General features: G+C 26.3%; 1 protein-coding gene across 1 annotated transcript in view; it reads right to left on the reverse strand.

Annotated features, from left to right (window-relative positions):
- The window catches only part of LOC113364062 (solute carrier family 22 member 13-like), a 36,861-nt gene extending 13,250 nt beyond the window's left edge, over positions 1 to 23,611 (reverse strand). The window contains exons 1-3 of the mRNA XM_026606520.1: positions 22,769 to 23,611; positions 11,880 to 12,090; positions 8,356 to 8,614 (exon numbers count right to left, since the gene is read on the reverse strand). Coding sequence (XP_026462305.1) covers positions 8,356 to 8,614; positions 11,880 to 12,090; positions 22,769 to 23,169 — 871 coding nt within the window. The 5' untranslated portion in view covers positions 23,170 to 23,611. The remainder of the gene's footprint in view (positions 1 to 8,355; positions 8,615 to 11,879; positions 12,091 to 22,768) is intronic.
- Positions 23,612 to 25,841: the final 2,230 nt, after the last annotated feature.

The raw sequence follows: 25,841 nt of genomic DNA on the forward strand, positions 1-25,841 counted from the left end.
CAAAGACAGGTCTAGCCATTTCGAGGATATTGATCCAAATGTACAAAAAATAGCAGTTTTTGAGATAACTAAGCATCCGATTTGAACGATTCAAAAAACTTTCTGCTTGTGTTGTCAAAACTTTCTGCTTGTGTTCATAAAAGTATCATTATACATTGAGAAATTACCAAAAATCCTTCATCCTTTTTTGCCAACAATCCTTCATATAATTTCTAAAGAATTCTTCTAATTGCTTAATAAATGCATTAGGTAATGATAGTAAAGTGGATATTAGTATATTGTCTAGGGTGGATACTTTGAAATTACGAACGTTCGTGTCAAACCGCAATCAGGTTAATAAACAAATGCATTAATTAAACTATTATACTGCGATTTTATGCAACTATGTGATCATATTGATATTCCATAATTATTATAGATTAATAACAAATTTGCATGTTTGCAAGTGTTGTCATTAAGCAATTATCGATTGGCGAAGAGAGGAGTAAAACATTTTTGAAAATTGTAATAAAAAGATGAAAAATACTAATTTATATACGGTAAAAAATACTTGAACGATTATTTATTCCGATTTTTTTGGTGATCCTACAAAATACTAAAAATTGGAAAAATTTTAGATCAAGTGGGTATTTAACATATACCGTCTTAAATTTTGCTAGCTTAATATTAAGTTTTATCAAATAAAAAGGAATGTTTCAAATTTGCATCGTATATATAAGTTTTTACTAATATATAACGCATATAAAATTTAAAACAATCGTTTTTTAGATTCTGTTAGTGTTTGAAATTCAATAAAACCAATATACACTATCAGGTCTATAAATTAATTTTATTTATCTAGTATTCATTAATAAAAAATTCTAGAATTTTGTTCATGAAAGTAACTTAGTAAGGACAGAAATACTAAAACACGGTTTTACGATTTTATGATTTTATTAAAATCATAAACAAATATATTTATTTATATATATATATATATATATATATACGTATAATATCCGGAATAAAATAAAATAAAATTGAGTTATTAATATATTCATACAAGTTGCTAGTGTGAACTATTCAATCAAAAATATCAAATGAATGCAAATGCATTTGTACAGGAATTTATAAATCAGCAATTTATATCATTTCATACATATTTAAATCCTGTCGTTAAAATAAACGACTCGTTTTACGACTGAATTTATGTTCTAGGAGAAATACTAACTACTAGGTAATATATATATATATATATATATATATAAAATTTACGAACGTTTGGAGACTCGGTTTGACTAATCAATAATTGTTAATGTACAATATTTTATATTTAATTACTAAAAAATGGCCCAGGACGTCCGTGTTATCTGATGCACGTACCATCAACTTAGTCAATACAAGTGAAATTTTGTTTTTTCGGCTTAATAATGTTAAAAATTATGATACATTAAAAATAAATATTATTAGGATATATTCATGTATTTTTAGTGATTAAATATAAAATATATTGCATTGATGAGACACACCGAGTTTTGAAACATTTGTAAAATTTCAAATATTTAATAAACATTGCATAAAGGAGTACTGTGTTCATATTACATACTATGAACTTATATATTCATATATATATATATATATATATATATATATAAAGTAAATTTAAAAAAAGTCTAAACAAATATGTTCAAGCTTTCCTAGGAAGATTGAAGAAAATTACTAATCGAGTTCTCTGTAAGTTTGTAATACTAATTACCTCTAATGTCTTGTAATAGATAGCTATTAAATTTATTACCTAGGCTTCTGACATTAAATGTGCATAAAATATTAAGATGTCAGATGCAATTGCACCTGCATTTGCATTTATTCTTTGTGCATCGTACAAGGTTATATCGCTTATATAAATAAATGTAGATATATTGCATATATCATATTATTTCTTAGAGGGAGAGTTATGGATAGAGCTTTCTAGGTCATTGAGCATTACTATTACTTTTTTGTAAATGTTCATACACATATAAAACCATACACAATCACACACTAATATACATATGTATATATATATATATATATATATATATATATACGAGGTCTGTTCAAAAAGTACCCGGAATTTTCGTTTTTTCAAAAAAATATTTATTTATTCGTCTACATTAATGTGGTCCCCTTCAAAGTAGTCCCCCCCAGATATAATACACTTATGCCAGCGTTTTTTCCAATTTTCGAAGCACCCTTGATATTCACTTTTTGATATGTCCTTGAGCACTCTCAGCGATTTTCTTCAATCGAGGAAAACTGCCGTCCTTTCATGGGTCTCTTCAACTTTGGGAATAGGAAAAAGTCACACGGAGCCATATCTGGTGAATTTTTGCACTTTGCAACACTTTATTTCATTTTTTACGCAAAATTTAATACAAATTCTTTGACTTTTCAATTCTTCCATTGTAAAAATCGCCGAGCTCAGAAAAACACGTCGAACCTTAGCGACTACCACAGACAAAGTAAACAGTGAATATAGCTGAAAATTTCATCATACTTTAGGGGCATGTATACCAACACAATAAAAAAAAATTTTGACAATCAGACACTCCAGACCCGCGAAATTTAATTATTAGTAATTCCGGGTACTTTTTGAACACACCTCGTATATATGTATATATATAATGATTCCTAAATATCTAGTGTTTTATCAATAAAAGTTTGAAAAATTTCAACTTATAATTCTGGCCATCATACTAATGAATATACATCAATTTCACGAGTATACATTATTGATAAATTGTTTTTTTTTTTAATTTAATAGTATCATAAATAACTCAATCACATTTAATGAGAATAATTTTATGATGATTTTGAATTATTGATGATAAATATAAAGACAAAAGGACCATTATCACAAAATTTGTATAGGTAGTTTTTTATATAAAAAATGATATTAAAATTACTCAACTCTTGGGAAATTAGTAGAAATATAAATATAAATTCTCTATTTCAATTTACATCAGTTATTCAGTGACTAGGTTAGTTAGTGCACTGTTTTTCTGATATTTCATAATTCTGAATGTTTGTGCCATGCTATTAATAATTTATTTAGTTTTAGTTAATTAAATCATGTACCTATGTACATTAAAAACCTTTACTATTTTTTATTGATCAGATAAACTTAATATATATATATATATATATATATATATATATAGGTGTGTATCTCCAGTTATAAAAACTTGTGCCATTTATCAACTATTGCATATGCTAATGATAAGTTTTACTAACCCACAAATAACAAATCATTTATGCATTATTCCGCATTTTAGTTATTCAAGTCCCAAGATCAATAACCGACTTGAATAATATCACTTTCAAATAAACAGAAAAAATCTAATGAAATCATTCATCTAATTCTTTTTATTTTCGCTCGTGGCGGCAATTACAAAATAAATTCACACTTGTGATTTGATCAACTTCCTTGATTTTTTTTTCAAGGAACCTTGAAGAACAACTTGCTGGTATGTCCGGATATATACTTCCTTTTGTCAAATTAAAGATTGTAAGATTTCTGCATATTTATTGTACATATTCACATATTTAATGTATATTAACTAGGTGGAAGTGGCATTTTACCTAAGGGCAAGTTGACCTAAGACTTAAATTGCATGAAGTTCCAATACGTGCATGCAATTAATCGACTTAATAAGTTGATATTGAGCAAAGTTTAAAATAGACATTTTAAATTGTTTTTTTCTAAATTTTGAATCGCTACCAAGAATATTGTTCTTTCATAAAAAATAGTTCTTGACAAAAAATCATGTTGATGGAACGTATCTAGTTTCAAAAGGTAGTAAAAAATCTACTATTATCTATAAAGCTAATTGTTTTTTTATTTATTGTATTAATTGTTCGGAAAAGCAACATATATGTATTTATTAGAAAGGGTCGATTTGTATGGGTCAAAAAAGTCACTTAGGCCCATTTGATTTTTAGATACTAGGGGTCAAAACAAAATACCCCGCTGGAAAAACGATACATTTGAAATTCTGATGTCTCGTGCATTTGCCGAAAAAAGAGTTAAAATTTAAAAAAATACCATTTTGACCAAATCAGAATGCCCCAATTGCGTCCAAATGTATGACTGACCCCCACTAACTTTGGAAGGCCAATCGACTCATGCCTGAGACCATCCTGAAAGGTTTTTCAAAATTTAACCCTTATCTTTGGGTCAATGCACGGAACATCTGAATTAATTTTAGAGGTATGATTTCTTCAGCAAAGTATCTTATTTTTATTTCTAAAATCTGAAAATCATATGTGCCTAAGTTTACCTTCCTTTAAAGCACACCCCTAATATATATGTATATACGTGTATATATATATATATATATATATATATATATATATATATATAATATTTCTGAGCAATCTAATTGTATATAATTAATGCTAGTATAACATTTGAATTATTATCCTTTATAAAAAAGTGAATGTTCGCACACATTACGATTAAACAAAGTTATAAATCTTATAAAGACATTCGATTCTTATGATAGATGGTTCATAGCAGTTCCGTATGACTTTAAATTATGTAATTATGTTAATCATAGCCTATAAAAGTATTTTTTTATAAAAAACATTTGTCTTGAAAAGAATCGTAATTACAGATCGACGGAAAGCAACTATTGACTGTCTATAGTGTTGCATTTAAATTAAATCTGCATAGTAACTGGTTTGATATTAGAACTAAATAAATAAAGGACTTGAATGCGAAAATTGTTTTGTCCTCGATTGCAAACTTTGATATAGTTTATTATTCTCATCGGTATATAGTACAATCAATAAAATGTTTGAATTTTGAATAAACACACACTTTAAAAAATATTTAGAAAATATATTTAGTAAAAAATTTTGTATATTATTAAAATATTTCTTAGTTATAATAAGTACTATTTCTGAATTACCTTAAAAGTTTGAAATAATTTTTACCAGATTTTTCCTCTAGGCTATTATATTTTTTATTAACTTTCCCTAGGGTAAGTTATAGTAATTGCAAAAAATATAAAATGAACATTTTTGCATATCTTTACGTTTCAAAAGTTTCTGAACATTTTGGCATACTTTAGAAAAATTAGTTGTGTATGTGTGTGTGCGTGTGCTCTATTCACATATGTATGTGTGGATACAAATTTTCGTCGACGATTTCGAGAGCACAGATCAACCGATTTGAATGATTCAAAAACATTCTATTCATGCAAAGATGTGATAATAAGTTTTTTGAAAGGGCAGTTCTAGTTGTTTAGAAGATACGAGGCAAAAAGTGCAAAGTGTCATGCACCACTAAAATTTTATTTTTGGTTTTATACTATAACGTATATTATGTAGTGATTAATGCATTTTAAAAATCCAATATATATATTAATATAATAATATATTTTTCATGATTTTTTATTGTAGGTATATTCAAGTAAATTGATATCCAACATTTCATATTAATAAATTATTTTTATAGTGAATGATGCTAAATATCAATATATTTCTTGAACACTAATGTTAAACAAAAATCTTAAAAGCATATGTAAATATAATTAATTTTTAGTTTACTTTCCTAGATTCTAACTGCATTATTAAAAACGCTAAACAAAAATTCAAATAAAGTCCTTAGAATCGAAGTAACATTAATTATTATACAATAATTTAAAATTGTTATTAAAAAACGATTCTTTCCTATAATTAGTCATAAGTAGGTATTTTAAAAAAACATTTTTATATATTACTAAGTGGTCATGTTTTTCCCATTGTCATAGGTCTGCAATGTCCTTCTATTTGCACATAATTTACCATAAAAATACGATAATTTCATATGTAAATTCAAAACAAAACGTATGAAAAATTATGTTAATTTTAATATTCCAGTACTTGCAGAAACGTGAGTGGGTTGCACCTTATAGTTATATGGGATTAAATAGATACTTTGATTGAAAACGACTTTAGCAAGTAATCCATTATATCCGAAGATAATAATCTGATAAGTACTATTTTCTGATATAAAATCCCATTCGAAGCAGATTTGTCGGAAATAGCACAAGGACAAAATGTTTTTTTATCGGCATATTCAGGATGAGTAGAATAATTGACGTAAAACAATTTATTTATAAATAAATAATTTCTTTACATAAAAAATGAACTAAGATTAAATCACATAAAGAGGATTTGTATAGTTATATTGTTATCTATTAATTATAATGCAGTGGAAAAACGACCAAGTCCAACTAGTAGGTATTTAATATTTATTATTAACTTCCCGTAGGGTAAGTTATAGTAATCGCAAAAAAATCGAAAATGAAAATTTATATATATCTTTACGTTTTAGAATAGTTTTAGTTTCTGAATATTTTGGCATACCTTAGAAAAAATGGATGTATGTGTGTGTGAGTGTATGTGTGTGTGTATGTGTGCGTGTGTGTGTGTGTGTTCGGATACAAATTTTCGTCGACGATTTCGAGAACACGGATAAAGCCATTTGAATAATTCAAAAATCATTCGATTCGTATTGATAAAGAGACGTGCTGATTAGTTTTTGGCCAAGGCAGGTCTAGCCGTTCTGAAGATATGGGGCAAAAAGTGCCAAAAACGGAAACCCAGTTTTTAAGAGAACGGAGCGTCCGATTTGAATAATTCAAAAAACATTTTACTTGTATTAACAAGATGAAGAACTGATCAAATTTTTATAAGGATTATAGAGATTTTAACAATAAGTATAAATTTTGTTTACATTCTTATGGGTTCCGTACCAATGCTTATCCGTAAGACGGCGGCGCGGCGCTTACGCGCTTCGATATTTCGTCTCTATGCAGTTAAAGCAGTACGATTGCTTTGAAAAAACGTTCAGAATTTCCAAAATATTTCAAAATACACTTTTTTTCAAATAGTCTTTTTTTCAAAAAAAAAGTAAATTTTTGTCAAAAATTTATAGTTTCTCAAAAATCTAATTTTTCAGAGTAAATTTTTTTCAAAATGTTAATCTTTTGAAAAAAATATTTTTGATACGGGAAGTTCCAGCAATTTGCCTTAAGACACGATGCCGTGCGCCCCACTGGTTTTTTATGATTAAATCGATTGCCAAATTCGTATAATATTTTAAGACAATTGGAAAAAAAGAAAAAACTGTTCGATGGATCTCTATTAAATACTGATCAGCACGATTAGAAACAGCTAGATGATCATTGCCAAAAATTGATATGTTTATTTATATTTATAAAACTTTTCTATATGACAATTGAATTTTTGATTGACACAATTTAATTGTTATAATAATAAAATAAACCTGAATTAGCACAAAAAATATACATTTTCACAAACCTGTCAGTACTCCCCATTATTTTATTAACAACCTATTTATTAGCACTTTTTCTAATAATATAGTGATATGTAGATATCGTTATAAACAAACAAATCACGTAATAAAACGACAATTATTTGCATAAGTGCAAATCAATTGTAACACAGGAAAAAATTGTAGTAGAATCTATAAATAACGACAGGTTTCCACATATGAGTATTTATAATTACTGTATTTTATTAACATTTTTTTTTTAAATAGAAGCATAAATAAATAACGGTAAACAATTTTTTTAAAAAGATGTCATAAAGTGGAGGTGTGTCCAGTGACGTAGAAATAATTGATAAAAAAAACCTTGAAGGAGGCATTCAGAAGATTGCAAATTCAGTCAGTACCAAATTTTCCTTATAAATATTACTATTATTTTTTTTAATAAAAAAAAATTGATTTTATATAATAAATATAGTTGATGATTTTGCTGATTTTTTTAACGATATAGTGTTTTATTTAATGACATTGCAAAATTTAAATTGCAATAAATAAATTCGAAACTTTTAATTTCATTCATTTCTACATTTGGAATTTACTTTCATTTTTAACGACAATTTCAATACCGTAAATGTCTCTAAAACATGTTTATTTATTTGCATAAATCATTGAAACATTTTGGCCATGGGTAAACATAAGCATTTATCGATAATTTGAATCGATAACAGAAATAATTAGAATTTGTTGTTATTGGGACATATGTTTTTCGAAGAAAAATAGCCATTCGCATAGAATTTATATTTAAAACTTTCACGAAATAATTAATTTTTAAAATTCAAATAATTATCAATTTTGTGGAAAAAGCAATCTAGTTAACTAATGAAAATGAATATATCCACATACCATATATCTTAATTTAGTTATATAGTACTCTGACAAGTTCATATGTTTATATATCACACAAAAAATTTTATTTAAATAATTATTTTATATATATATATATATATATATATATATATATATATATATATATTAATCTAAAAAATCTTTCTACTTACCAAGTATGTACATCATAGTGAAACAATTATCGAATGCCATTCCAATGAGGAATCGGCACAAACAAAATTGCCAAAAATTGGTCACAAAGGCAGTGCCCATTCCTGCCAAAAATCCAACAACATTGGTTCCGGTCAGGGCCGGAATTCGTCCATATCTATCGGCAACCCATCCGAATAATAGACCCCCAACTATGGCACCACAGAAAAAAATGGCTTGGGCAAAAGAGGGTAGGGCCGCATTTTGGCAAACCCATTCCATCTGGAAAGAAAAATATATTTTTAATATATATATATATATATATATATATATATATATATACTAGCTGTCCCGACATGAAAATTTGCGGGGTTTTTATATATTAGCTCTTATGTCTAATAGTGTGCATATGATTGTATGATGCAACTATGTCCACGAAGGACGATTTCCACTTGGAATTATATTGTGATCTATAACCCCAAGTGGAAATATGACATCAAAGTTGCCTGATGTCAGGCTTGGCGGTAGCGGGAATCGAACCAGCGAACCTGGGTCTGGTTGGTGCTAAACCACGCTCTAACCGATTTTGCCACCGCTGGCCAAAAAAAAAAAAAAAAATTAAAATAAAAAAATGATCCTAAAATTTAAGAAAATTGTTAGGGTTAGATAACTTTTGATGCAAACAAAATGCTTTTTGAAGAAAAGCTTAAGCCTGTGGTTTCCAATCTGTGAGGCGCCAAGCTATTCTGGGAAGGCGTACATCAGTTTCCAAAATACTATTTTCGAAAATAACCAAACTTCTGGAAATGATATAAAATAATAAACCAAAAAGAATTAGTTTACACAATATATTAATTACATAATACTATCATTAAAATATGGTCTGATAATATCAGTTGAGTATTTATAAAATTAAATTGTTGAAAAAAAAGTGGGAAACCACTGACTTAAGCTCTTTTATAAGCTCTAGTGAATCAGAAATAAAATTAAGTCAAAAAAAATTTATTGACTGGAGCAGGATGAAAATTTATGCGATTACTAAAATATCTATTACATAATAGTTTTCTGTGGTAAGAAGGTGAAAATTTAGGGCTTTATGTGTTTTTATTTAATTTTTTTAAATTTTGTTTATAATTATGAAAAAATACTTAAATAATAATAGTATAATAATTTTGTCAAAAAAATAAGAAAAAATTCTTGAGAATGGCCAAACCTTATCATTCAGGGTCATGAAAAATAGATGTTGACCTGATGATAAAATACTTTGTAATAATCATAGTAAAATAATTTGGTTCAAAACAATGAAAAAATTTTGAGAATGGCCAAAGCTTGCCATTTAGGGGTACAAAAAATAGATGAGAGCCGATTCTCAATCATACTGAGCATGATTACATGATTTAATAAAAATCGGTAAAGCCGTTTCAAAAATGTAGTGCGACGATCATTCTGGCATGATAATTTTATATACAAATAGACAGATATATAAATTAATTACTGTGAAAAATTTTGTATTTTTTGTCCTTTTTAGTCTTAAAAAATATCATATTTCTTAGATTTTTTTCTATTGCCAATGAATCATATGTAACCTATCCTTTATTTTTTATATTTTTCCAATCTGTGCCAAGTGTACCGCATTGATTTAATTAATTACTCTCATTATATAAAACTATATCGCGCATAAATTAATATGAAAAACGTGAAAATATGTTATTGATGTAAAATGTAGAACACATTCGGATGTAATTACATATAAATAAATCGTAAATAAAACCATTCTAATTGCCTACGTTTACTGGAAAATGCTGAGTGATCGGTCAGCTTTCAAAAGACTATCGGATAATTATTTCTATTATAATATAATAAGTAATATGCAACGTCTAAAAGCTTAATAATGCCTAACATAATAAGTGATGTTAAAAATCTTATAAAAATATAGTATTTTGAGGTGCTGATCTGATAAAAATCTGGATAGCAAATAAATGTAGAATGTGAAGTAGGACCTGTTAGATAATATTACAACAAAAAGTTCTTAGAATAGTAGGTAAAATTGTCTATAAATAAATGATATAAAAATAAATTGATAAAAAATATTAGGCCATAATACCTTGGGACCATCTTTTTATTAGGTACATTTAATATGCTTTTTTCATATTTAAAGATTAAAAATTGTCCTTTAATATTTAACAAGGTACAATTTGAGCTTTTATATGTCAAAGGCATGTCATAATTAAAATATGCTATAAAAAGCAAAAAAAATCATTGAAATAATGTATTATTATTTAGTAATCATACCTTGAAGAAGTTGACATGTCTGTAATGATCTCATTAATTTAATTATCATAATTGCTATATATGCCTTTGTAAATAATTTCGGTTTATTTTGTATTATATATATATATATATATATATATATATATAACTATTAAATCAAAATTATAAATATGTAAAGACAAATTTGTCACTACACGTAAAGGTTAACTGGCTTATTAAGTAATTTCATAATTATATAAGTAGGTGTTTGTCCTTATGTAGTTCAATGAAATCTTGACAAATTATGAAAATAAATTTGATGAAGTTCCGGTATATTTTGCAATATGCAACTAGTAAAATATCTTGAGATTTTGGTTGTTGGAAGTAAGAAACATGGACCAGAATTTTGTGACGCTTCAAGTTTGAAGATTTTATTACGATGATATTTTTAATTACATTTATTGGTTTCACATAATATTTTAAATTATCAATATTAATATCTCAATTTTAAAAATAAAACACTCTGACTGTTAAAACTAAAGAACCTTCTATCAACCAACTAAAGTAGGTATCAAATATAGAATTTATCTTTGGAACTAAATCGAGTAAATTAATTTAGAATCGCACTCATTGACTGATTCATTTTGTTTTGACAATCATGTGTTATGTTAAGTAAAAAGCAAGGTTATTTTTTATAGACTTATATTCTACAAATCAAAAAAAAATATATATAGTGCCATCATAATTTATATTAAGGTATCTGACAGATAAGAGAGCAAATTCAATCGAGAGTATAACTGTCAGTTTTTAATAATAATTATTATAGTAATTATCCTATAATTTACATTAGTATTATTTTTTTCATATTTGTACTAAGATATTTTTAAACCAATTTGGACATACGGTATACAACTATGGGGATCAGCTTCCAAATTAAACTTAATAAAAATTCAAATGCAAAAATAAATTACTTAAAGAAATTTTGAAAGCCGCTTTGGACCAGATAAACTATGAAATACAATACATTCAAATAATTATAAAAGCCGCTTAGAGGATCATCCAAAATCACTTCCCAGAAAACTAAGGCACAATTGGTCATAACACTACTAGGGCAAGTTTGAAAAAGAACTTCATGTTTCAGTGTTACAAAAGACTGTTATATCCCAATTTTTATAATCTCTGACAACAGTCAAAAATTTTTATATTCTTAAAGTCATTTTTTCTACAGTTTTACCTCCTATCCATTTTAGGTGTTATTGTAGATTAATTGTTTTAAAATGAAAATTTGTTTTCTTACCTCAGCCGTTATTGAAGCATAAGGTATTTCCGAAAAATCGAACTCCCATCCTTGGTCACAAGGCCTTACAGGCCAGTTTGGATTCGGAACCAAGTCTAGGGTTCCATTTTCCAAAAGTTCTGTAAAATTGACATCATACCGGACACATTGTGAGTACGTGAAGGCTTTATCGCCTTCGCCCGGTGCAGCACGGGGTATGGCCAAATTTAACCTGAAATAAAAAAAAAAGAATAATATTACATAATTTATAAAGAAAATTCAATTAAGAGTATATAAGAATATAAAATATATCTAGGGATTGAAAATTATATTATTATTATTTTTTATTTTTTTTAGTTTCATTCGAGACCAATTTCCCTGCAAACAAATTAGAAACCTTGATTCTGACTTTGATATAATTTACATACATTTCGACGGCTCGAAGAATAATTACTATAATGATTTTTTAGAAATCTAAAGTTGCACATGACCTTAGGTTGCTAATTCCATATTCATTATTTACAAGAATCAGTTTATTAAACGATTAATTAATTAATTTAATCATATTAATAAGGTACACGCTACGGTATTTAATTTTCTAAAAATATTGTCACGGAAATAAAATTTATCTTATAATACTTATGTATATACATATATATTTTTAGGAGTAATTTTAAAAATGATTTCAAATTAATACAAAAAACATTTTTCATTACATGTACACTTAGGTGTAATGAAAACTTGACCCAATTATTTTTTGTACTGATAGGATTATAAAATAATCTTTGTATAAGATTTTTAATCAATTTAAATCACATTTTTGTCTTTCAACACTTATGATTTACAATATTTACACAATTTCATTCAAATGTTTACTTTAAATGATAACAAATGTCATTACTGAAAATAAATATTTGATCACATAATTCTCTTCGTCATGATGATATGAGGTAAAATACAAATTAAAAAATGAAAACTCGGTGAATTTTTGTTATTTTATTTATGGAAATTATTTATTTATTTTTAATTACTATATTTGTTACAACTGCTGAATAATTAACATTTAGTAACAGTAATGAACAATTATATAAGTTTATTAAAAAGAGTACAGAATAAAGAATAAAATTTTCAATAATACGATATCCGTAGTATGTAGATTTAATATAAAATAAAAGCAAATAATAATAATAATAACATTAATAAGTAATATTAATAAAATTTCTGAATAATGAAAATAATACTAGAAAAACAATAAAGTAGAATAAAAACAATAAGTGATAGATAATAATAAATATAACAAAATAACAATATTAGAAATAATAAAGATAAAAATAATATAATAATAATAATAATAATAGTAATTAATGATAATATCAATGTTAGCGTTTACAAATGGCTATTTATGAGATCATAAAAATAAATATAATATTTTGTATGAAAATAATTCAATTACCAATTAATTAATATTGCTAGAATTTACTTTTGATATATTAGAAGTAGATAATGGTTTTATAAACAGACTGTATTTATTACTTATTGAGTAAGTATTTTTCATTTTCTAATGAGTTTTTTTTTATTTTTAGATAGAAATAAATGAGGCTGATCTGTGACCTGAGTTAAACTCGCAATTCGATTCAGGTGAGAATAGTGTGAGAAATTTCCCATTGCCAATTTGCAACACAGTGCCCAAAATGTAATATTTTCAATTGGAAATCTATCTTTAATCTATATTTTCAAGTAAAAATTGATATCACTACTGCATGATGTCAGGTTATCAGAGATATATTGACATATTTTTTTCTCTCTATTATGATTTTGGCGATTTTTGTTTTTAATTGAGCAGTTAATGTGCATATGTTCTATAATTTTTTAAGTTGCTTATGATGGTCCTATAATATTTTCGACTTTAGTGGATTCTAGAGAAATTTAGATTTGAGTATAAAAAAAATCTGTTTTTGGTTAAATATCCAGATGTTTCTTTTGAGTAGATATCTAGTGCTCAGGGTTTTGAAACCAGGTTCTGAGTTTAAATCTCCGTTTTGTACACCCTGATATCAAAGAGTTGTGATATCTGTTTTTATTTGAAAATATAGATAGCCATGTGCTTCCAAATGAAAAAAAAAAAAAAAATAATTAATTGGGCTATATCACAATTGATCAAAAATTAATAAGCACACACCCTAACTTATATCCTATATCCTACCAATTGATAAATTTCGAATAGTTTATAAACTATCAAAATCTTTCAAAAAAAGAAGACAACTAATGAGTCTTATTAAGTTACATCTATTGTCTTTTAAATTTTTTAAATCTAAATGTCAAGGCTTGTTTGTGGTAAGTAGTTAAAGCGACTTGACCTGAATCATTGGTCCTGGGTTCCATCGCGCTTCGAAAAGCCTGATGTCAAGCAGAAGTGGCATCAGTTTTCACTTGGAACTATATATAGCAAGATGTTTCAAAATCAAAAGAGCTCTTATACGACATTGCTGCATCAATAGAATATCCTACTGAATTCTAGGCCTATCACAAAAATTGTAATAAAAACAAATTTTCACACAGAGATGAGACAACCGTTTAGGTTGTACGAAGCAACCGTAGTATTATGTCAAATTAGCCCCGTTGGGACTCTTGTAGGACTCTTAAATACTGACTGTTGGTCAAAAATAATGAAAAAATAACAATATTCACACACAAATCAGATTTTTTGGCAAAAACATAAACTTCTCCTTCTGAACGTAAATAAAACCTTACCATCGTTCACCAAAACTTACAGAACATCTAATCTTCATTGCTATTTACAAAAAAATATTTCATATACGCACTTTTAGATATATTATTTGTAAACAATGTCTAATGATAAAATCGGAGATTATCCTCGCGGTAAATGGTTATGAGGCCAATAAACTTACACATAGATAATAAATATTAAGATAAATGCATTTCTTACTTACAGACACGCAATGTTTATTGTATTTATCTATCAATGTGACATGTAATTGTATAATACTTTATAGTTATTTATTAGCACATTGTGGTTTATCAACAATGAAACGGCAATTGCGTGATTTTTGCAATTTTGTGCTAAAAGTATATATACTCTCTGTCTTTATTTACACCGGACGATCATTGTAAGGTAACTTAAACATAATTTAAATAATACACTCATATATATATATATATATATATATATATACTAGGTGACCCGGCAGACTTTGTTTTACCAAGTAAAGTATCTATAGGAAATTTCTAGAGTAGCAAAAAATTACTAAATTACTGTAAGCAAAATAGAAGTTTGTGATAGGAGTGTTAAAATTTAGGAAAATATGTGATTTTTAACTACGCACTATAAAAAAATAAAATAAAAGTAGTACTATGTAACTTCCCGTACCATGATGAAATATTCGAAGAATAAAATTTAGTACAAAAAATATTTTTTGGATATTAAACAAAAAAAGAAAAAAAAATTCTCTCCCAAAAAGCAATCGTTCCGTGAACTAAAGCAAAAAGGTTTTTTGGATCATTCAAATCGGAAGCTTAGTTCTCTCAAAAACAGCCATGTTTTTGTATATTTACCCTACGGGCAATTAAAAAATAATCAATAAAGTTAAAATAAAAAAAATTCAATAAACTCAAGAAATTCTGAATGCATTTTCAGTAAAAAAAACTTTCACTGACTGAAAGCGCAATGAAAAATTAATGAATTACGGAAATGCTTATTACAATATAGGTATTATTAGAAGGAGAGTTAATATTTTGTGTTATTTATATTAGTCAATTACTCAGTATAAAAGAAAATAATTCAAGAAAAAATCAGAAGAAATGTTGAGGGTAGACTATTCTTAATATTTTTTAAAAAAGAGTAATATTTAAGCTTTTTCATAAGCTGAAGAAAATCCGAATCAAAATTAAACATTCATGGCTGAAAGCGTTTTAGAAATCATTCCAATACTAAAATGATGATTATGTAATAAGGATTTGTGGTAGAAGGGTGAAAATTTAGATCTGCATACGCTTTTTAATTACAAATTATAAAAAAAGAAAATAAAAGATATTGGTTCAAAAATTTTTATAAAATCTTAGGTGTGACCAACCTTAATAGGAATATAAATATCAGATTTCTCATACTAAACGTGAATATAAAATTTCATAAAGTTGGTTAAGCCGTTTTGCAGATATTATAACACGAGAGTTATATATGTATTTATATATATATATATATAAATTGTTAATTATTTAGATGTTGATTGTGAAGTCTATATTGATACTTTAATTGCTTCATTTGTTGATTTTATTAATCCATACATAAATAAATACATACACACATATTTATATACATATATACATATATACATATATATTATCATTAACTTCCCCGAAAAAAGTGCATGTATAAAAACGGTTCAGTAGTATTTCTTGTTACATTTACATTTTAAAATTCTGTTGATAATTTTTTGGTAAATTTACACATAAAATATTTTTCATGAACAATTTAAAATTTAATTTTATAATTTCACTTCTCATTAATCAACACGGTTTATTTATATCTTATTTATAGATGTTTTTTCGCGATGACCGGTAATGAACTTCAATTGAAACGCCAAGAAATCATTTATATCAGTACTAAATTTTTTTATGTTCATTTTTTTAATAGCAAATGATCGAATCAGATGCTAATTGTTGATGGTTCCGGTATTCTTAATTTTTTTTCTGACGCGATGCCCCTGTAAAATGAAAGTAAAAACGAACGACTCGTAGGCGTAACTTCCGTATTAAATAGCACGTAGACACTAATTTGTAATATAGATTATAAATATTTATGTTCATTTAACATTTAAAATAGAAGATGAATATAGTTTACAGATTTACGTTTGTTTATTATATCGTCTCGGACAATCTGATGTCAAGCAGCAGGGACATTGATTTTCACTTGGAATTAAATATGAAAGCAGGATAAAAATTATTATATTACTAAAATGATGTAATGAGGATCTTTTTAATTACAAATTATAAAAAAAATAAAATAAAAGACATTGGTACAAAAAATTTAAAAAAAATATTTGTTGTGTCTATTAGGTATTACTTATACAATTCATTATATAGTAGGTATGTAACCATTTATAAAACCATGTCAAAATTTTTTCTCAACATTTAATTACTACTAAAATTAGCCAATCGGATTTTTGGTCAAAAACATGAATTTCTCATGAATTTGGGAAGTTAAAAATCATTTATTACTTGAAAAGTCTCATTGCAAATTTATATTTTTTCACCGAACAATATGCAACTTGACCATTATTACATTTCTTTTACTATTTTACTTTTTTATGAAAACGCATAAAGAAACTTTCTAACAAGCGAATGATTTGAATACAAATCAGCCAGAATTATTTGCGTAATGTTCATGATCTCATGCATTGCATTTTATTTTACGTTATTTGTTTGTAAAATAATGTATTTTCTTGTAAACAAATTAGTTATTTATAACAATGCACCAATTGCATTGGGTATCCAATTATTTAAACTTTTGTGCGTAAACACTTTAATTTATTTTATGGTAATGGCAATGGTAATACAAAATTGCTGGAAAATTTTGAATGACTGAGAAATTTAGTAATGCTCGTATAATAATACAGAGAATACTTGTTTGTATTTTTTTAAATTAAAAAAATATAATAATGAGAAATTGAAAATGAATTTATAAAGTGTTTCAATTCACCAAATTTATTTTAGAAATGAGCAATTGTACACAATTATGAAGGCAGACAAAGATTATTTCTTTAAAATTGATTTTTTTATGAATTCGATTTTTTATTATTGTATTTTTATAAAATGTATGTAAAACTGGCCAAGGAAAATAGGAACAATTCACAAAAAAATTTGATACATTTACATTTAGCACATATTGCAAACCTCAATGATTTTAATCTATCAAAATTTAAAATAACACATGTGCTTTACTTTATTCTGCAAAAATAACTTTTTATTGTCAAACTATTTGGAAACATATTTAAGCATAGAAAAATTACATTTTGTTTTGTGAAACATTTCTAGTTATTTCTCTACAATAAGATTAAGTAAAAAAAAATAATAATTATCTTAACTAAATAAAATTAAACAATTAATATCTATATAAAATGATAATTTTGGTTAAGGTGTTTCCTGGCAATTAGTCATTACCTTTTTTATAATGAGTATGAATTCAGAAGGTACTCAAAATTGTATATTTTGACTGCTAGTAAAATTTTTCCAAAATTTACATTGACATAAAAAATAATATAAAGCAATTGAATCATAAAACCACTTTTTATTATCTAGAACTCACGAGAAATTTTTATACCTTTATAATCAAAGTTACATATGACAAATCCGGTTTATCTAAGTTACAATTTGTAATAATTAATTGCATTTTAATGGCTTAGCAACAATTGCATATATATATATATATATATATATGTATATGTATATATATATATATATATATATTTCTAAGTGGAGACTTATTTGAATAAATGAACGCATAAAACGATTATTAAATCATGCGTTTGTTTAATAATTGATTTTTACATATATAACTAGGCCTATAAAAATACCCAGACAAGTTTTTTTTAATTACTAATTACATTAGAAAATTACGCAAACTTATGTCATGGATTTAATTAGACGTTGAGTTATATCATATTGTAGGTATTGATTAAACATTTTTGTAATTTATGCGTAATGATTCGAGAACTTTATAAAATATATTATTAATTAATTAATTGATGTAAGAGAATACATTTTATGTTAAATTAGGAAATAATTTTCATTTATATATTTTTATCTGAATTATTTTATTCGATTTTTGGTAAACTAGAAGCAAATGGTACACTCCATAAACATATTCATTAATAGAAATGAATTAATAGCAATTCAATTACTATTTACAAACTGTATTTAAAATGCTTCTGAATTAATTATAATACGTAAAAAATAGATTTTTGTTTTAATTTAATATTTATTCTTTATGATTATTATTGGGAAATATATTTGACAATAATTGATAACCTGATATCAATTAGTAAAGATTGTACGAGACATTTCAGTGGTTAATAAATTGTTGCATATTTTTAAAAAAATCTGTAGAACTTCTTTTATTGATAGTGTTCATGGTCTTAACAAATATAGTAAAATATTATAGGCCTACGAGAAGTGGTTTAATTATAACAATTTCTTGATATTTGGAATAATAGGCCTTGTCCAAATTTCAAACTCTTATCGTCAAAATTTTAAAAGTTGTTAAATTTCATTTCTTTTGCAAGTTGTTTTAAGACAAAATTATACTTGGTCAATATTATATTCCTCAGAGTCTTGAAAAATAATAGATTAATGCAATTTAAAGCAACAATATATAGTTTCTAGAATGATTTTTTTTAATATTAATGTATCAAAATCGTTCAAAATTTGAGTCTTGGAAAATAATAGATTATTACGATTTAAAGCAGCAATATACTATACTTTCTAGAATGATTTTTTTTATTATTAATGTATCCAAATCGTTCAAAATTTGTGTCTTTAAGTCTGGGAAAATAATATATTATTAAAATTTAAACTAACAATATACTATTTTTTCTAGAATGATTTTTTTATTATTAATCCATCAAATTTGTTTAAAATTTGTATAATTACTCCATTATAAATTGCCTAAAAATAAATAAGTAAAAAATATAGGAACTGAATAAATAGGTAAATAAAAAAGATTCATCAGTATTACGAGTACTAGGTATTTTGCATGAATTTTTTAATTAAACTGATAAAAACGTATATTTTTAATACTTCTATTATGTTTGAAATACACAAAACAACTATTATATTTGATTACCTGCAAAATATTTTTGTATACACAAATTGTAAATTCCCAGAATTATTTATAATATCATGTCACGGTTTGAGTAATCTATATTTTTGTTAATAACTCTATTTTCTCATCACCGAATTAAAATTTATATATTTAAATATATATATATATATATATATATATATATATAATTTAACAAAATTGAAATTTTAGTGTAAATATTATTATTATCTAATATACTTTACTATATAAATCTCGTGAGAACAAAAACAAGGACATAACAAATAATAATGTCTCTATACTATTTATAGGGACATGGGAAATAATTTAATCATTTGTGGTCAGAAAATTCATAGAAAATGCAACATTAAGAGAAAACGTTAATTTTATATGTCATGGGAGTAATGGATTTATTTGAAAAATATTACATAACATAAATAATAATAGTACATTTTTTAAAACAAAATTTGAATAAAGCTTTTTTTTTTAACTTCTCATATTGAAATACAACGATTTTCGAAGAAAGTTTTTTTCTTTAGAAGGTCCAACCAATTTTCATCATTACTATAAAGTTATATGCCATAGAAGTAATGGATCTATTTGAAATTTATTACATAACATAAATAATAAGAGTACATTTTTTAAAACAAAATTTGAATCGTGGTTAATCTTTTGTTTTTTTAGCCTCCCATATTGAAGATTTTCGAAGAAAGTTTTTTTCTTCAGAAGGTCCAACCAATTTTCATCATTACTATAAAGTTATCAATTGCATTAATTCAATAATGATTCCCAAAATAAGTAGTTGTAGTCATTTTTATCCAACCAGTTTTAATTTTTGCAGAAGGCAAACTACGCAATTATTTTTTGATTAACATTTTCAAATTAGAGGTATTTGCAAACAAGTACTCTCCAATAATTAATCGTTAATATAAATAAATTTTATGATTCATTAAAACCATTTCTTTGTTTTCGTGTTATCGATAAAGTGTCACGAGTGTGCTTTTATTATTGGTAATATTATTAACATGCTTAATTGCGTTTGATATTTTGGCAAAGAAATTAATGTAATTGTAAAGTACTACTTCATATATATATATATATATATATATATATATATATATATATATATATATATATTAGATTTTTTTCTTCGACGTTGAAACATAATTTGAAATATTTAGTTACACCCAGATATTAGAAATAAAAAAAAACTATTAGTTCATGACATCGACAATGTTGAGGCAAATTGCTGCAACTTCCTGTTTTTGAGATTTTGAAAATTTTTGAAAAAAATTACCATTTTGAAAAATTTGATTTTTTTACTTGAAATATTTTGAAAATTGTTACAAAACCCATAGAAAGTAAACAAAATTGGTTATAATGATAAAAATATCTACAAAGTATGAAATAATTTGATACGCATATGTCTAATGATTATTTTTGTCTGCCAAATGCCATTTGTCACTTTTTTTATGGGTTATCCGAAACGGCTAGACCAGTCTTTACCAAAAACTAATCATCAAGTCTCCTTATCAGCAGGAATCAATTGTTTTTTTAATTATTCAAATCGGTTGATCCGGGTTCGCAAAATCGTCGATGAAAAATAGTATCCGCTCATACATACACATACACACACACATTCAACAATTTTTTCTGAGGTATGCCAAAATGTTCAGAAACCTCTGAAACGTAAAGATATATAAAAAATGTTATTTTCAATTTTTTGCAATTATTATAACCTACCCTACGGAAAGATAATTAACTATAAATATGTACGTTTTGACACTGTATGTGTGTCATCATTTAGCAAGTTAACAAATTCGAACCAGGAAATTGACACAAAATTTAAAGACTAAATAAAAGAAACAAATCATTGAATAAAATAAAATATTAAACTAGTAATTAAATTAAAGAATTATATTATATATTTAGTCACATGATTACTACATTCTACATTGTATAATCAATGTCTCTATTACTACCTATATTACTCGTTAATTTCATTTATCAAAATGTTTCGACGATCCACCAATTTTTGTATGCTTTTATAATTTACAACGAGAAAAACCCTGTAGTGCAAATTGTTGGAATAATGTTGCATGTAGTTGCATTTGTTTGCAAAGTGCATTAGTTGGGATAAACCAGTTTCTTTCAACTAACTTGTTTGAAAAAATGTCTCTTCACATTGAAATATTTATTAAATCAAATATGAATTTATTAGATAATTTAAGTAAATCAAATTATATTAAAAAAGATAAGATTAAAATATGAAATTAATATTATTGGTTAATGTTACAAGTTACAAATATATTTTACCCTTCACACTTTTTTACAAAAGTCCAGTCCGGTGTTTGAAAAATTATCTTTGAGAGGAAAATATTTAATAAATTAAATATTAATGCGATAGATAGTATTGTTATTTTAAAATATTAAAAAACATATGTTTAAAATTCAAAATTGAATTTTATTATTTATTGTCACAACTATTTTTTGACTCTTCTGACTTTTTTTATATAAAAGTCCATACAGTTTTAAAAATAGTCAACCTTATAATGAACCAATCAAACAATATCTTTCTAAATGAAATTAATGTCTGTAATGTATACAATTTTTAACATCCCATAAAGTAAGTTGAAGTAATTGCAAAAAATCGAAATTAGTTCTTTTTGCATACTTTTGCCTTTCAAAGGTTTCAGAGCATTTTGGCATACCTTAGAACAAATGGTTGTACGTGTGTGTTTTTTTTTTGTAATTTTTTTCTATAGCGAAGGAAATGCTTTTATGCATCCCAGACTGGATGTAAGTGTGTGTGTATGTATATTTGTGCGGATACAATTTTTTGTCGACAATTTCAAGAGCACGGATCAACTGATTTGAATGATTCAAAAAACATTCGATTCCTATTGATGGGGAGACGTACTGATTAACTTAGTCTTTGGCAAGTGCAAGTCCAGTCGTTTCGAAAAAGTCCAGATGTTTCAAAAAATGATAAAACTTTGAAAAAATTTAGCAATGGTATCGGAAGTTCTAGCACAACTAGTTTGAAATTTGATTTTATTTTAATAATTTTGCTCACCTCTCTTCAGCAGTCAAATGCGCCAACTCCGGAACATAGCACCAATGTTCTTCCGGAGCCACGGTTATAAAAATCTGCGTAAAATACACAAACGCCACAAAAAACGCATAAGGTATCATCAGCAAGAACAGAACTTTTTGATATACCCCAAATTCTCCAATGTGCGGCAATACATCATCGAAATCCAGAAGCTTCCCATCGTCTTTGGATTTTTCATCGTCATTCAGCGGGGAAACCTTGGGCAACTTTCCTGGAAAATCGCCGACGCCTTTTTCGAAGGCTTCATTGATGTAACCGGTTTTTCCTATTGGGGGTAAACTCAGGGCACCACAGGCACCGGTTTCTGTGTCTTCTGTGCTGGTATTGACCGGTGGTAAGGAATTGGAACCGTAGGGCGGCATTTTTTTGGCACTTGGGGTAATGGATTTATTTAAATGGCTTGGGATTTGTTGGTTTTATCACAAAATGGTAGCAGGGACTAGATACACTTAAAGATTAACTTTAAATAATAATTTTATATAAATCACAAAATGTACTAATTATACCAGGGGTCTTTGCTCACTGTTCTATATAATTCACTAAAATCTTATACGTGCTAATGAAATGTCTTGTATATATCACAATTGGTAGAATGCAATATAATACTATAATACAAATTTCTATAAAGTGTTCACTCAAATCATAGATTGTATCCACGATGTGTCTCATCAGCACCTATTTTTTTTTAATTCACTAGTTTACCCGGATTGATAGGAAAAATGAATTCGATCATCGATTATAATCGATTGCTTTACAGGTGTCATGTTAGTGTGTTTTCCATATGCAATTGTTTCGATATGCGCGTACGCCGGACGCTTTGCTGGTACTGAAGCGCTTATTATGCGGGAGCGACGTCTTATATAGAGTGAACGGTTCTGACAAGGCCGATGTGCGTGCGTTTACGGTCATGAGAAAAAAACCGAAGAACCGAAGCCAGGAATTGTTATCTTAACTAGGAATACTTGGTAGAAAGATGCCCTATGCAGTACTTGGAGTACTTGGTATAAAGATGCCCTATGCACATCATCAATTACTTTTTTTGCCTTAGCAAGTTGCATAAACTACCCGAAATATATAGGGTTGAGCGTGGCACAAAAGTCAAATTTAAATTTGAGCACTTATATTATGAAACCAATAATATAACAACAATCATTTGCCTATGTTCAGTAAAACCCCTAGCTAATTTATCATTATAAAATGAGGAACAAACTATAAAATTTTTGTTGTTTTTCAAAGAATTTCTACCTTAGTTGGGGTAAAATAAAACTGCTGCTGGACAAATATATCCACCGTTTTATTTTTAATTTAAAATTTTTAACCAATGCAAAATATACATTTTACAGACATAACTGCTAGAGGACAAACATATTCATTGTTTTACTTTTAATTTAAAATTTTCAACCAATGCAAAATATACATTTTATAGACATAACACTGTATATAAACTTGGTATTTTGTCAGATATCACTGATTTATATCTTGTAAAATTGCATTTCTCAGCTTAATTTACCTCTTTATTTAATATTTTCTATTGATTACACCTTTGCCATGGTAAAGGTTCAATTTCTCTTTTTTGCCCCACCCACGTGCAAGCTTTTATAGAGGTTATATAAAAAATGTTGAATCTTACATGGCGAAAGAATCGAGGTGATAGATTCTTCTCCCTACTTTCAAATATTCTAGTTAAAATTTCCTAACTTTACAGGTTTTTGAGATATCGGTAGTGAACCTTTTTACCCACAGACCTTTAAACCCCACTTCACCCTAAATAATCAATAAAGATATAATTTTAGCTATTAAAGTAAAAGATTTAACAGTTTATTCCGCAAATCAAATTTTTGCTTTCAGTAAAATACTCTTTACAATTGATAACTTTTAAACATACCTATAATATCTGTTATTGTATAAATTATATTAATTTGGTTAACGAATTTTATTTCATCTATTTCGGTTTTTAAAAATGTATTTTTATTGAGTTAGGTTGTCAGCTGTAATCAGTAGCTTACCTATGAAACACGAAATGTATACAGATGTTTAGCATAGAATCGGACTAGAATCGTTTAACTCCAAGGCGAAATAATAAATCTTGAAGAATTTTTATAATTCAACCACTTATCGTAGGACTAGACTACTTTAGTATGCTATTATAGACCACAAAATCTATCGATATACAAAGCTTTATCAAAATAATCAGAAAACTTTTTTCAACATTTAACTACGAAGAAACATCCCGGCCAATCTTTAACGAAAACTAATCAACGTGATTCTCAGCCAATATTTAAAAGATTGAAATTGATTTAAGATAATGGGCCTAAAAAGAGACGAAAAATTGTACACTTTTCTGCTAATTATAAAGAAACAGCTTGGCCGATCGTCGCACAAAACTGATTTATTTTATGTAACTAATTTATGTTTAAATTACGTTGTAATTATATATTATTATACTAGTATACGTTTTGTGTTTAAATTTGAAGATCGTCAATTCTATTTGGGGTCTTTCATTTAATGTACAGATTATTTTTAGAATTTCTCATTCATGATTTATGCAAAGTGGGTTTTAAAAATAAAAATAATATTACTTTATTTTATAACACTTCTTAGAATCAATTTTCAGTCCGAACAAATTGAAACTTCATAAAGTACGTTTTATGAGGTGTTGTAAAATATATTGAAATGCAAAAAGGCGTTCATTTTCATAGTCAATGGTTATATGGTAATATCAATTTGCATATAAATTTGCTTTGTAATAATATTTCACCAGGAAGGGAGAATATAAAGCTAGGTGTACATCATTGCAATAGTACATATATATTAGATACATTTTATCGTTTTGTTTAAAAAGGACGAATTAGACATTTTTGAATTATAATATGTTTGAATTTTCAATAAGTACTTAACAACACGATAATCTAAACACCTGATTAGCCATAATGTGTTATTTTTTCTTTATGAAAACAATTATGAATCGTTGATGTTTAGTAATAAAAAATATATAATTATTTGCATTTATCGAATTTGTTGCAAAGCATAAAAC

Source organism: Ctenocephalides felis, unplaced genomic scaffold, assembly GCF_003426905.1.
Source record: "Ctenocephalides felis isolate EL2017-DRISC unplaced genomic scaffold, ASM342690v1 CF-g0.4_SCAFFOLD_00845, whole genome shotgun sequence".
Lineage (NCBI taxonomy): Eukaryota > Metazoa > Arthropoda > Insecta > Siphonaptera > Pulicidae > Ctenocephalides > Ctenocephalides felis.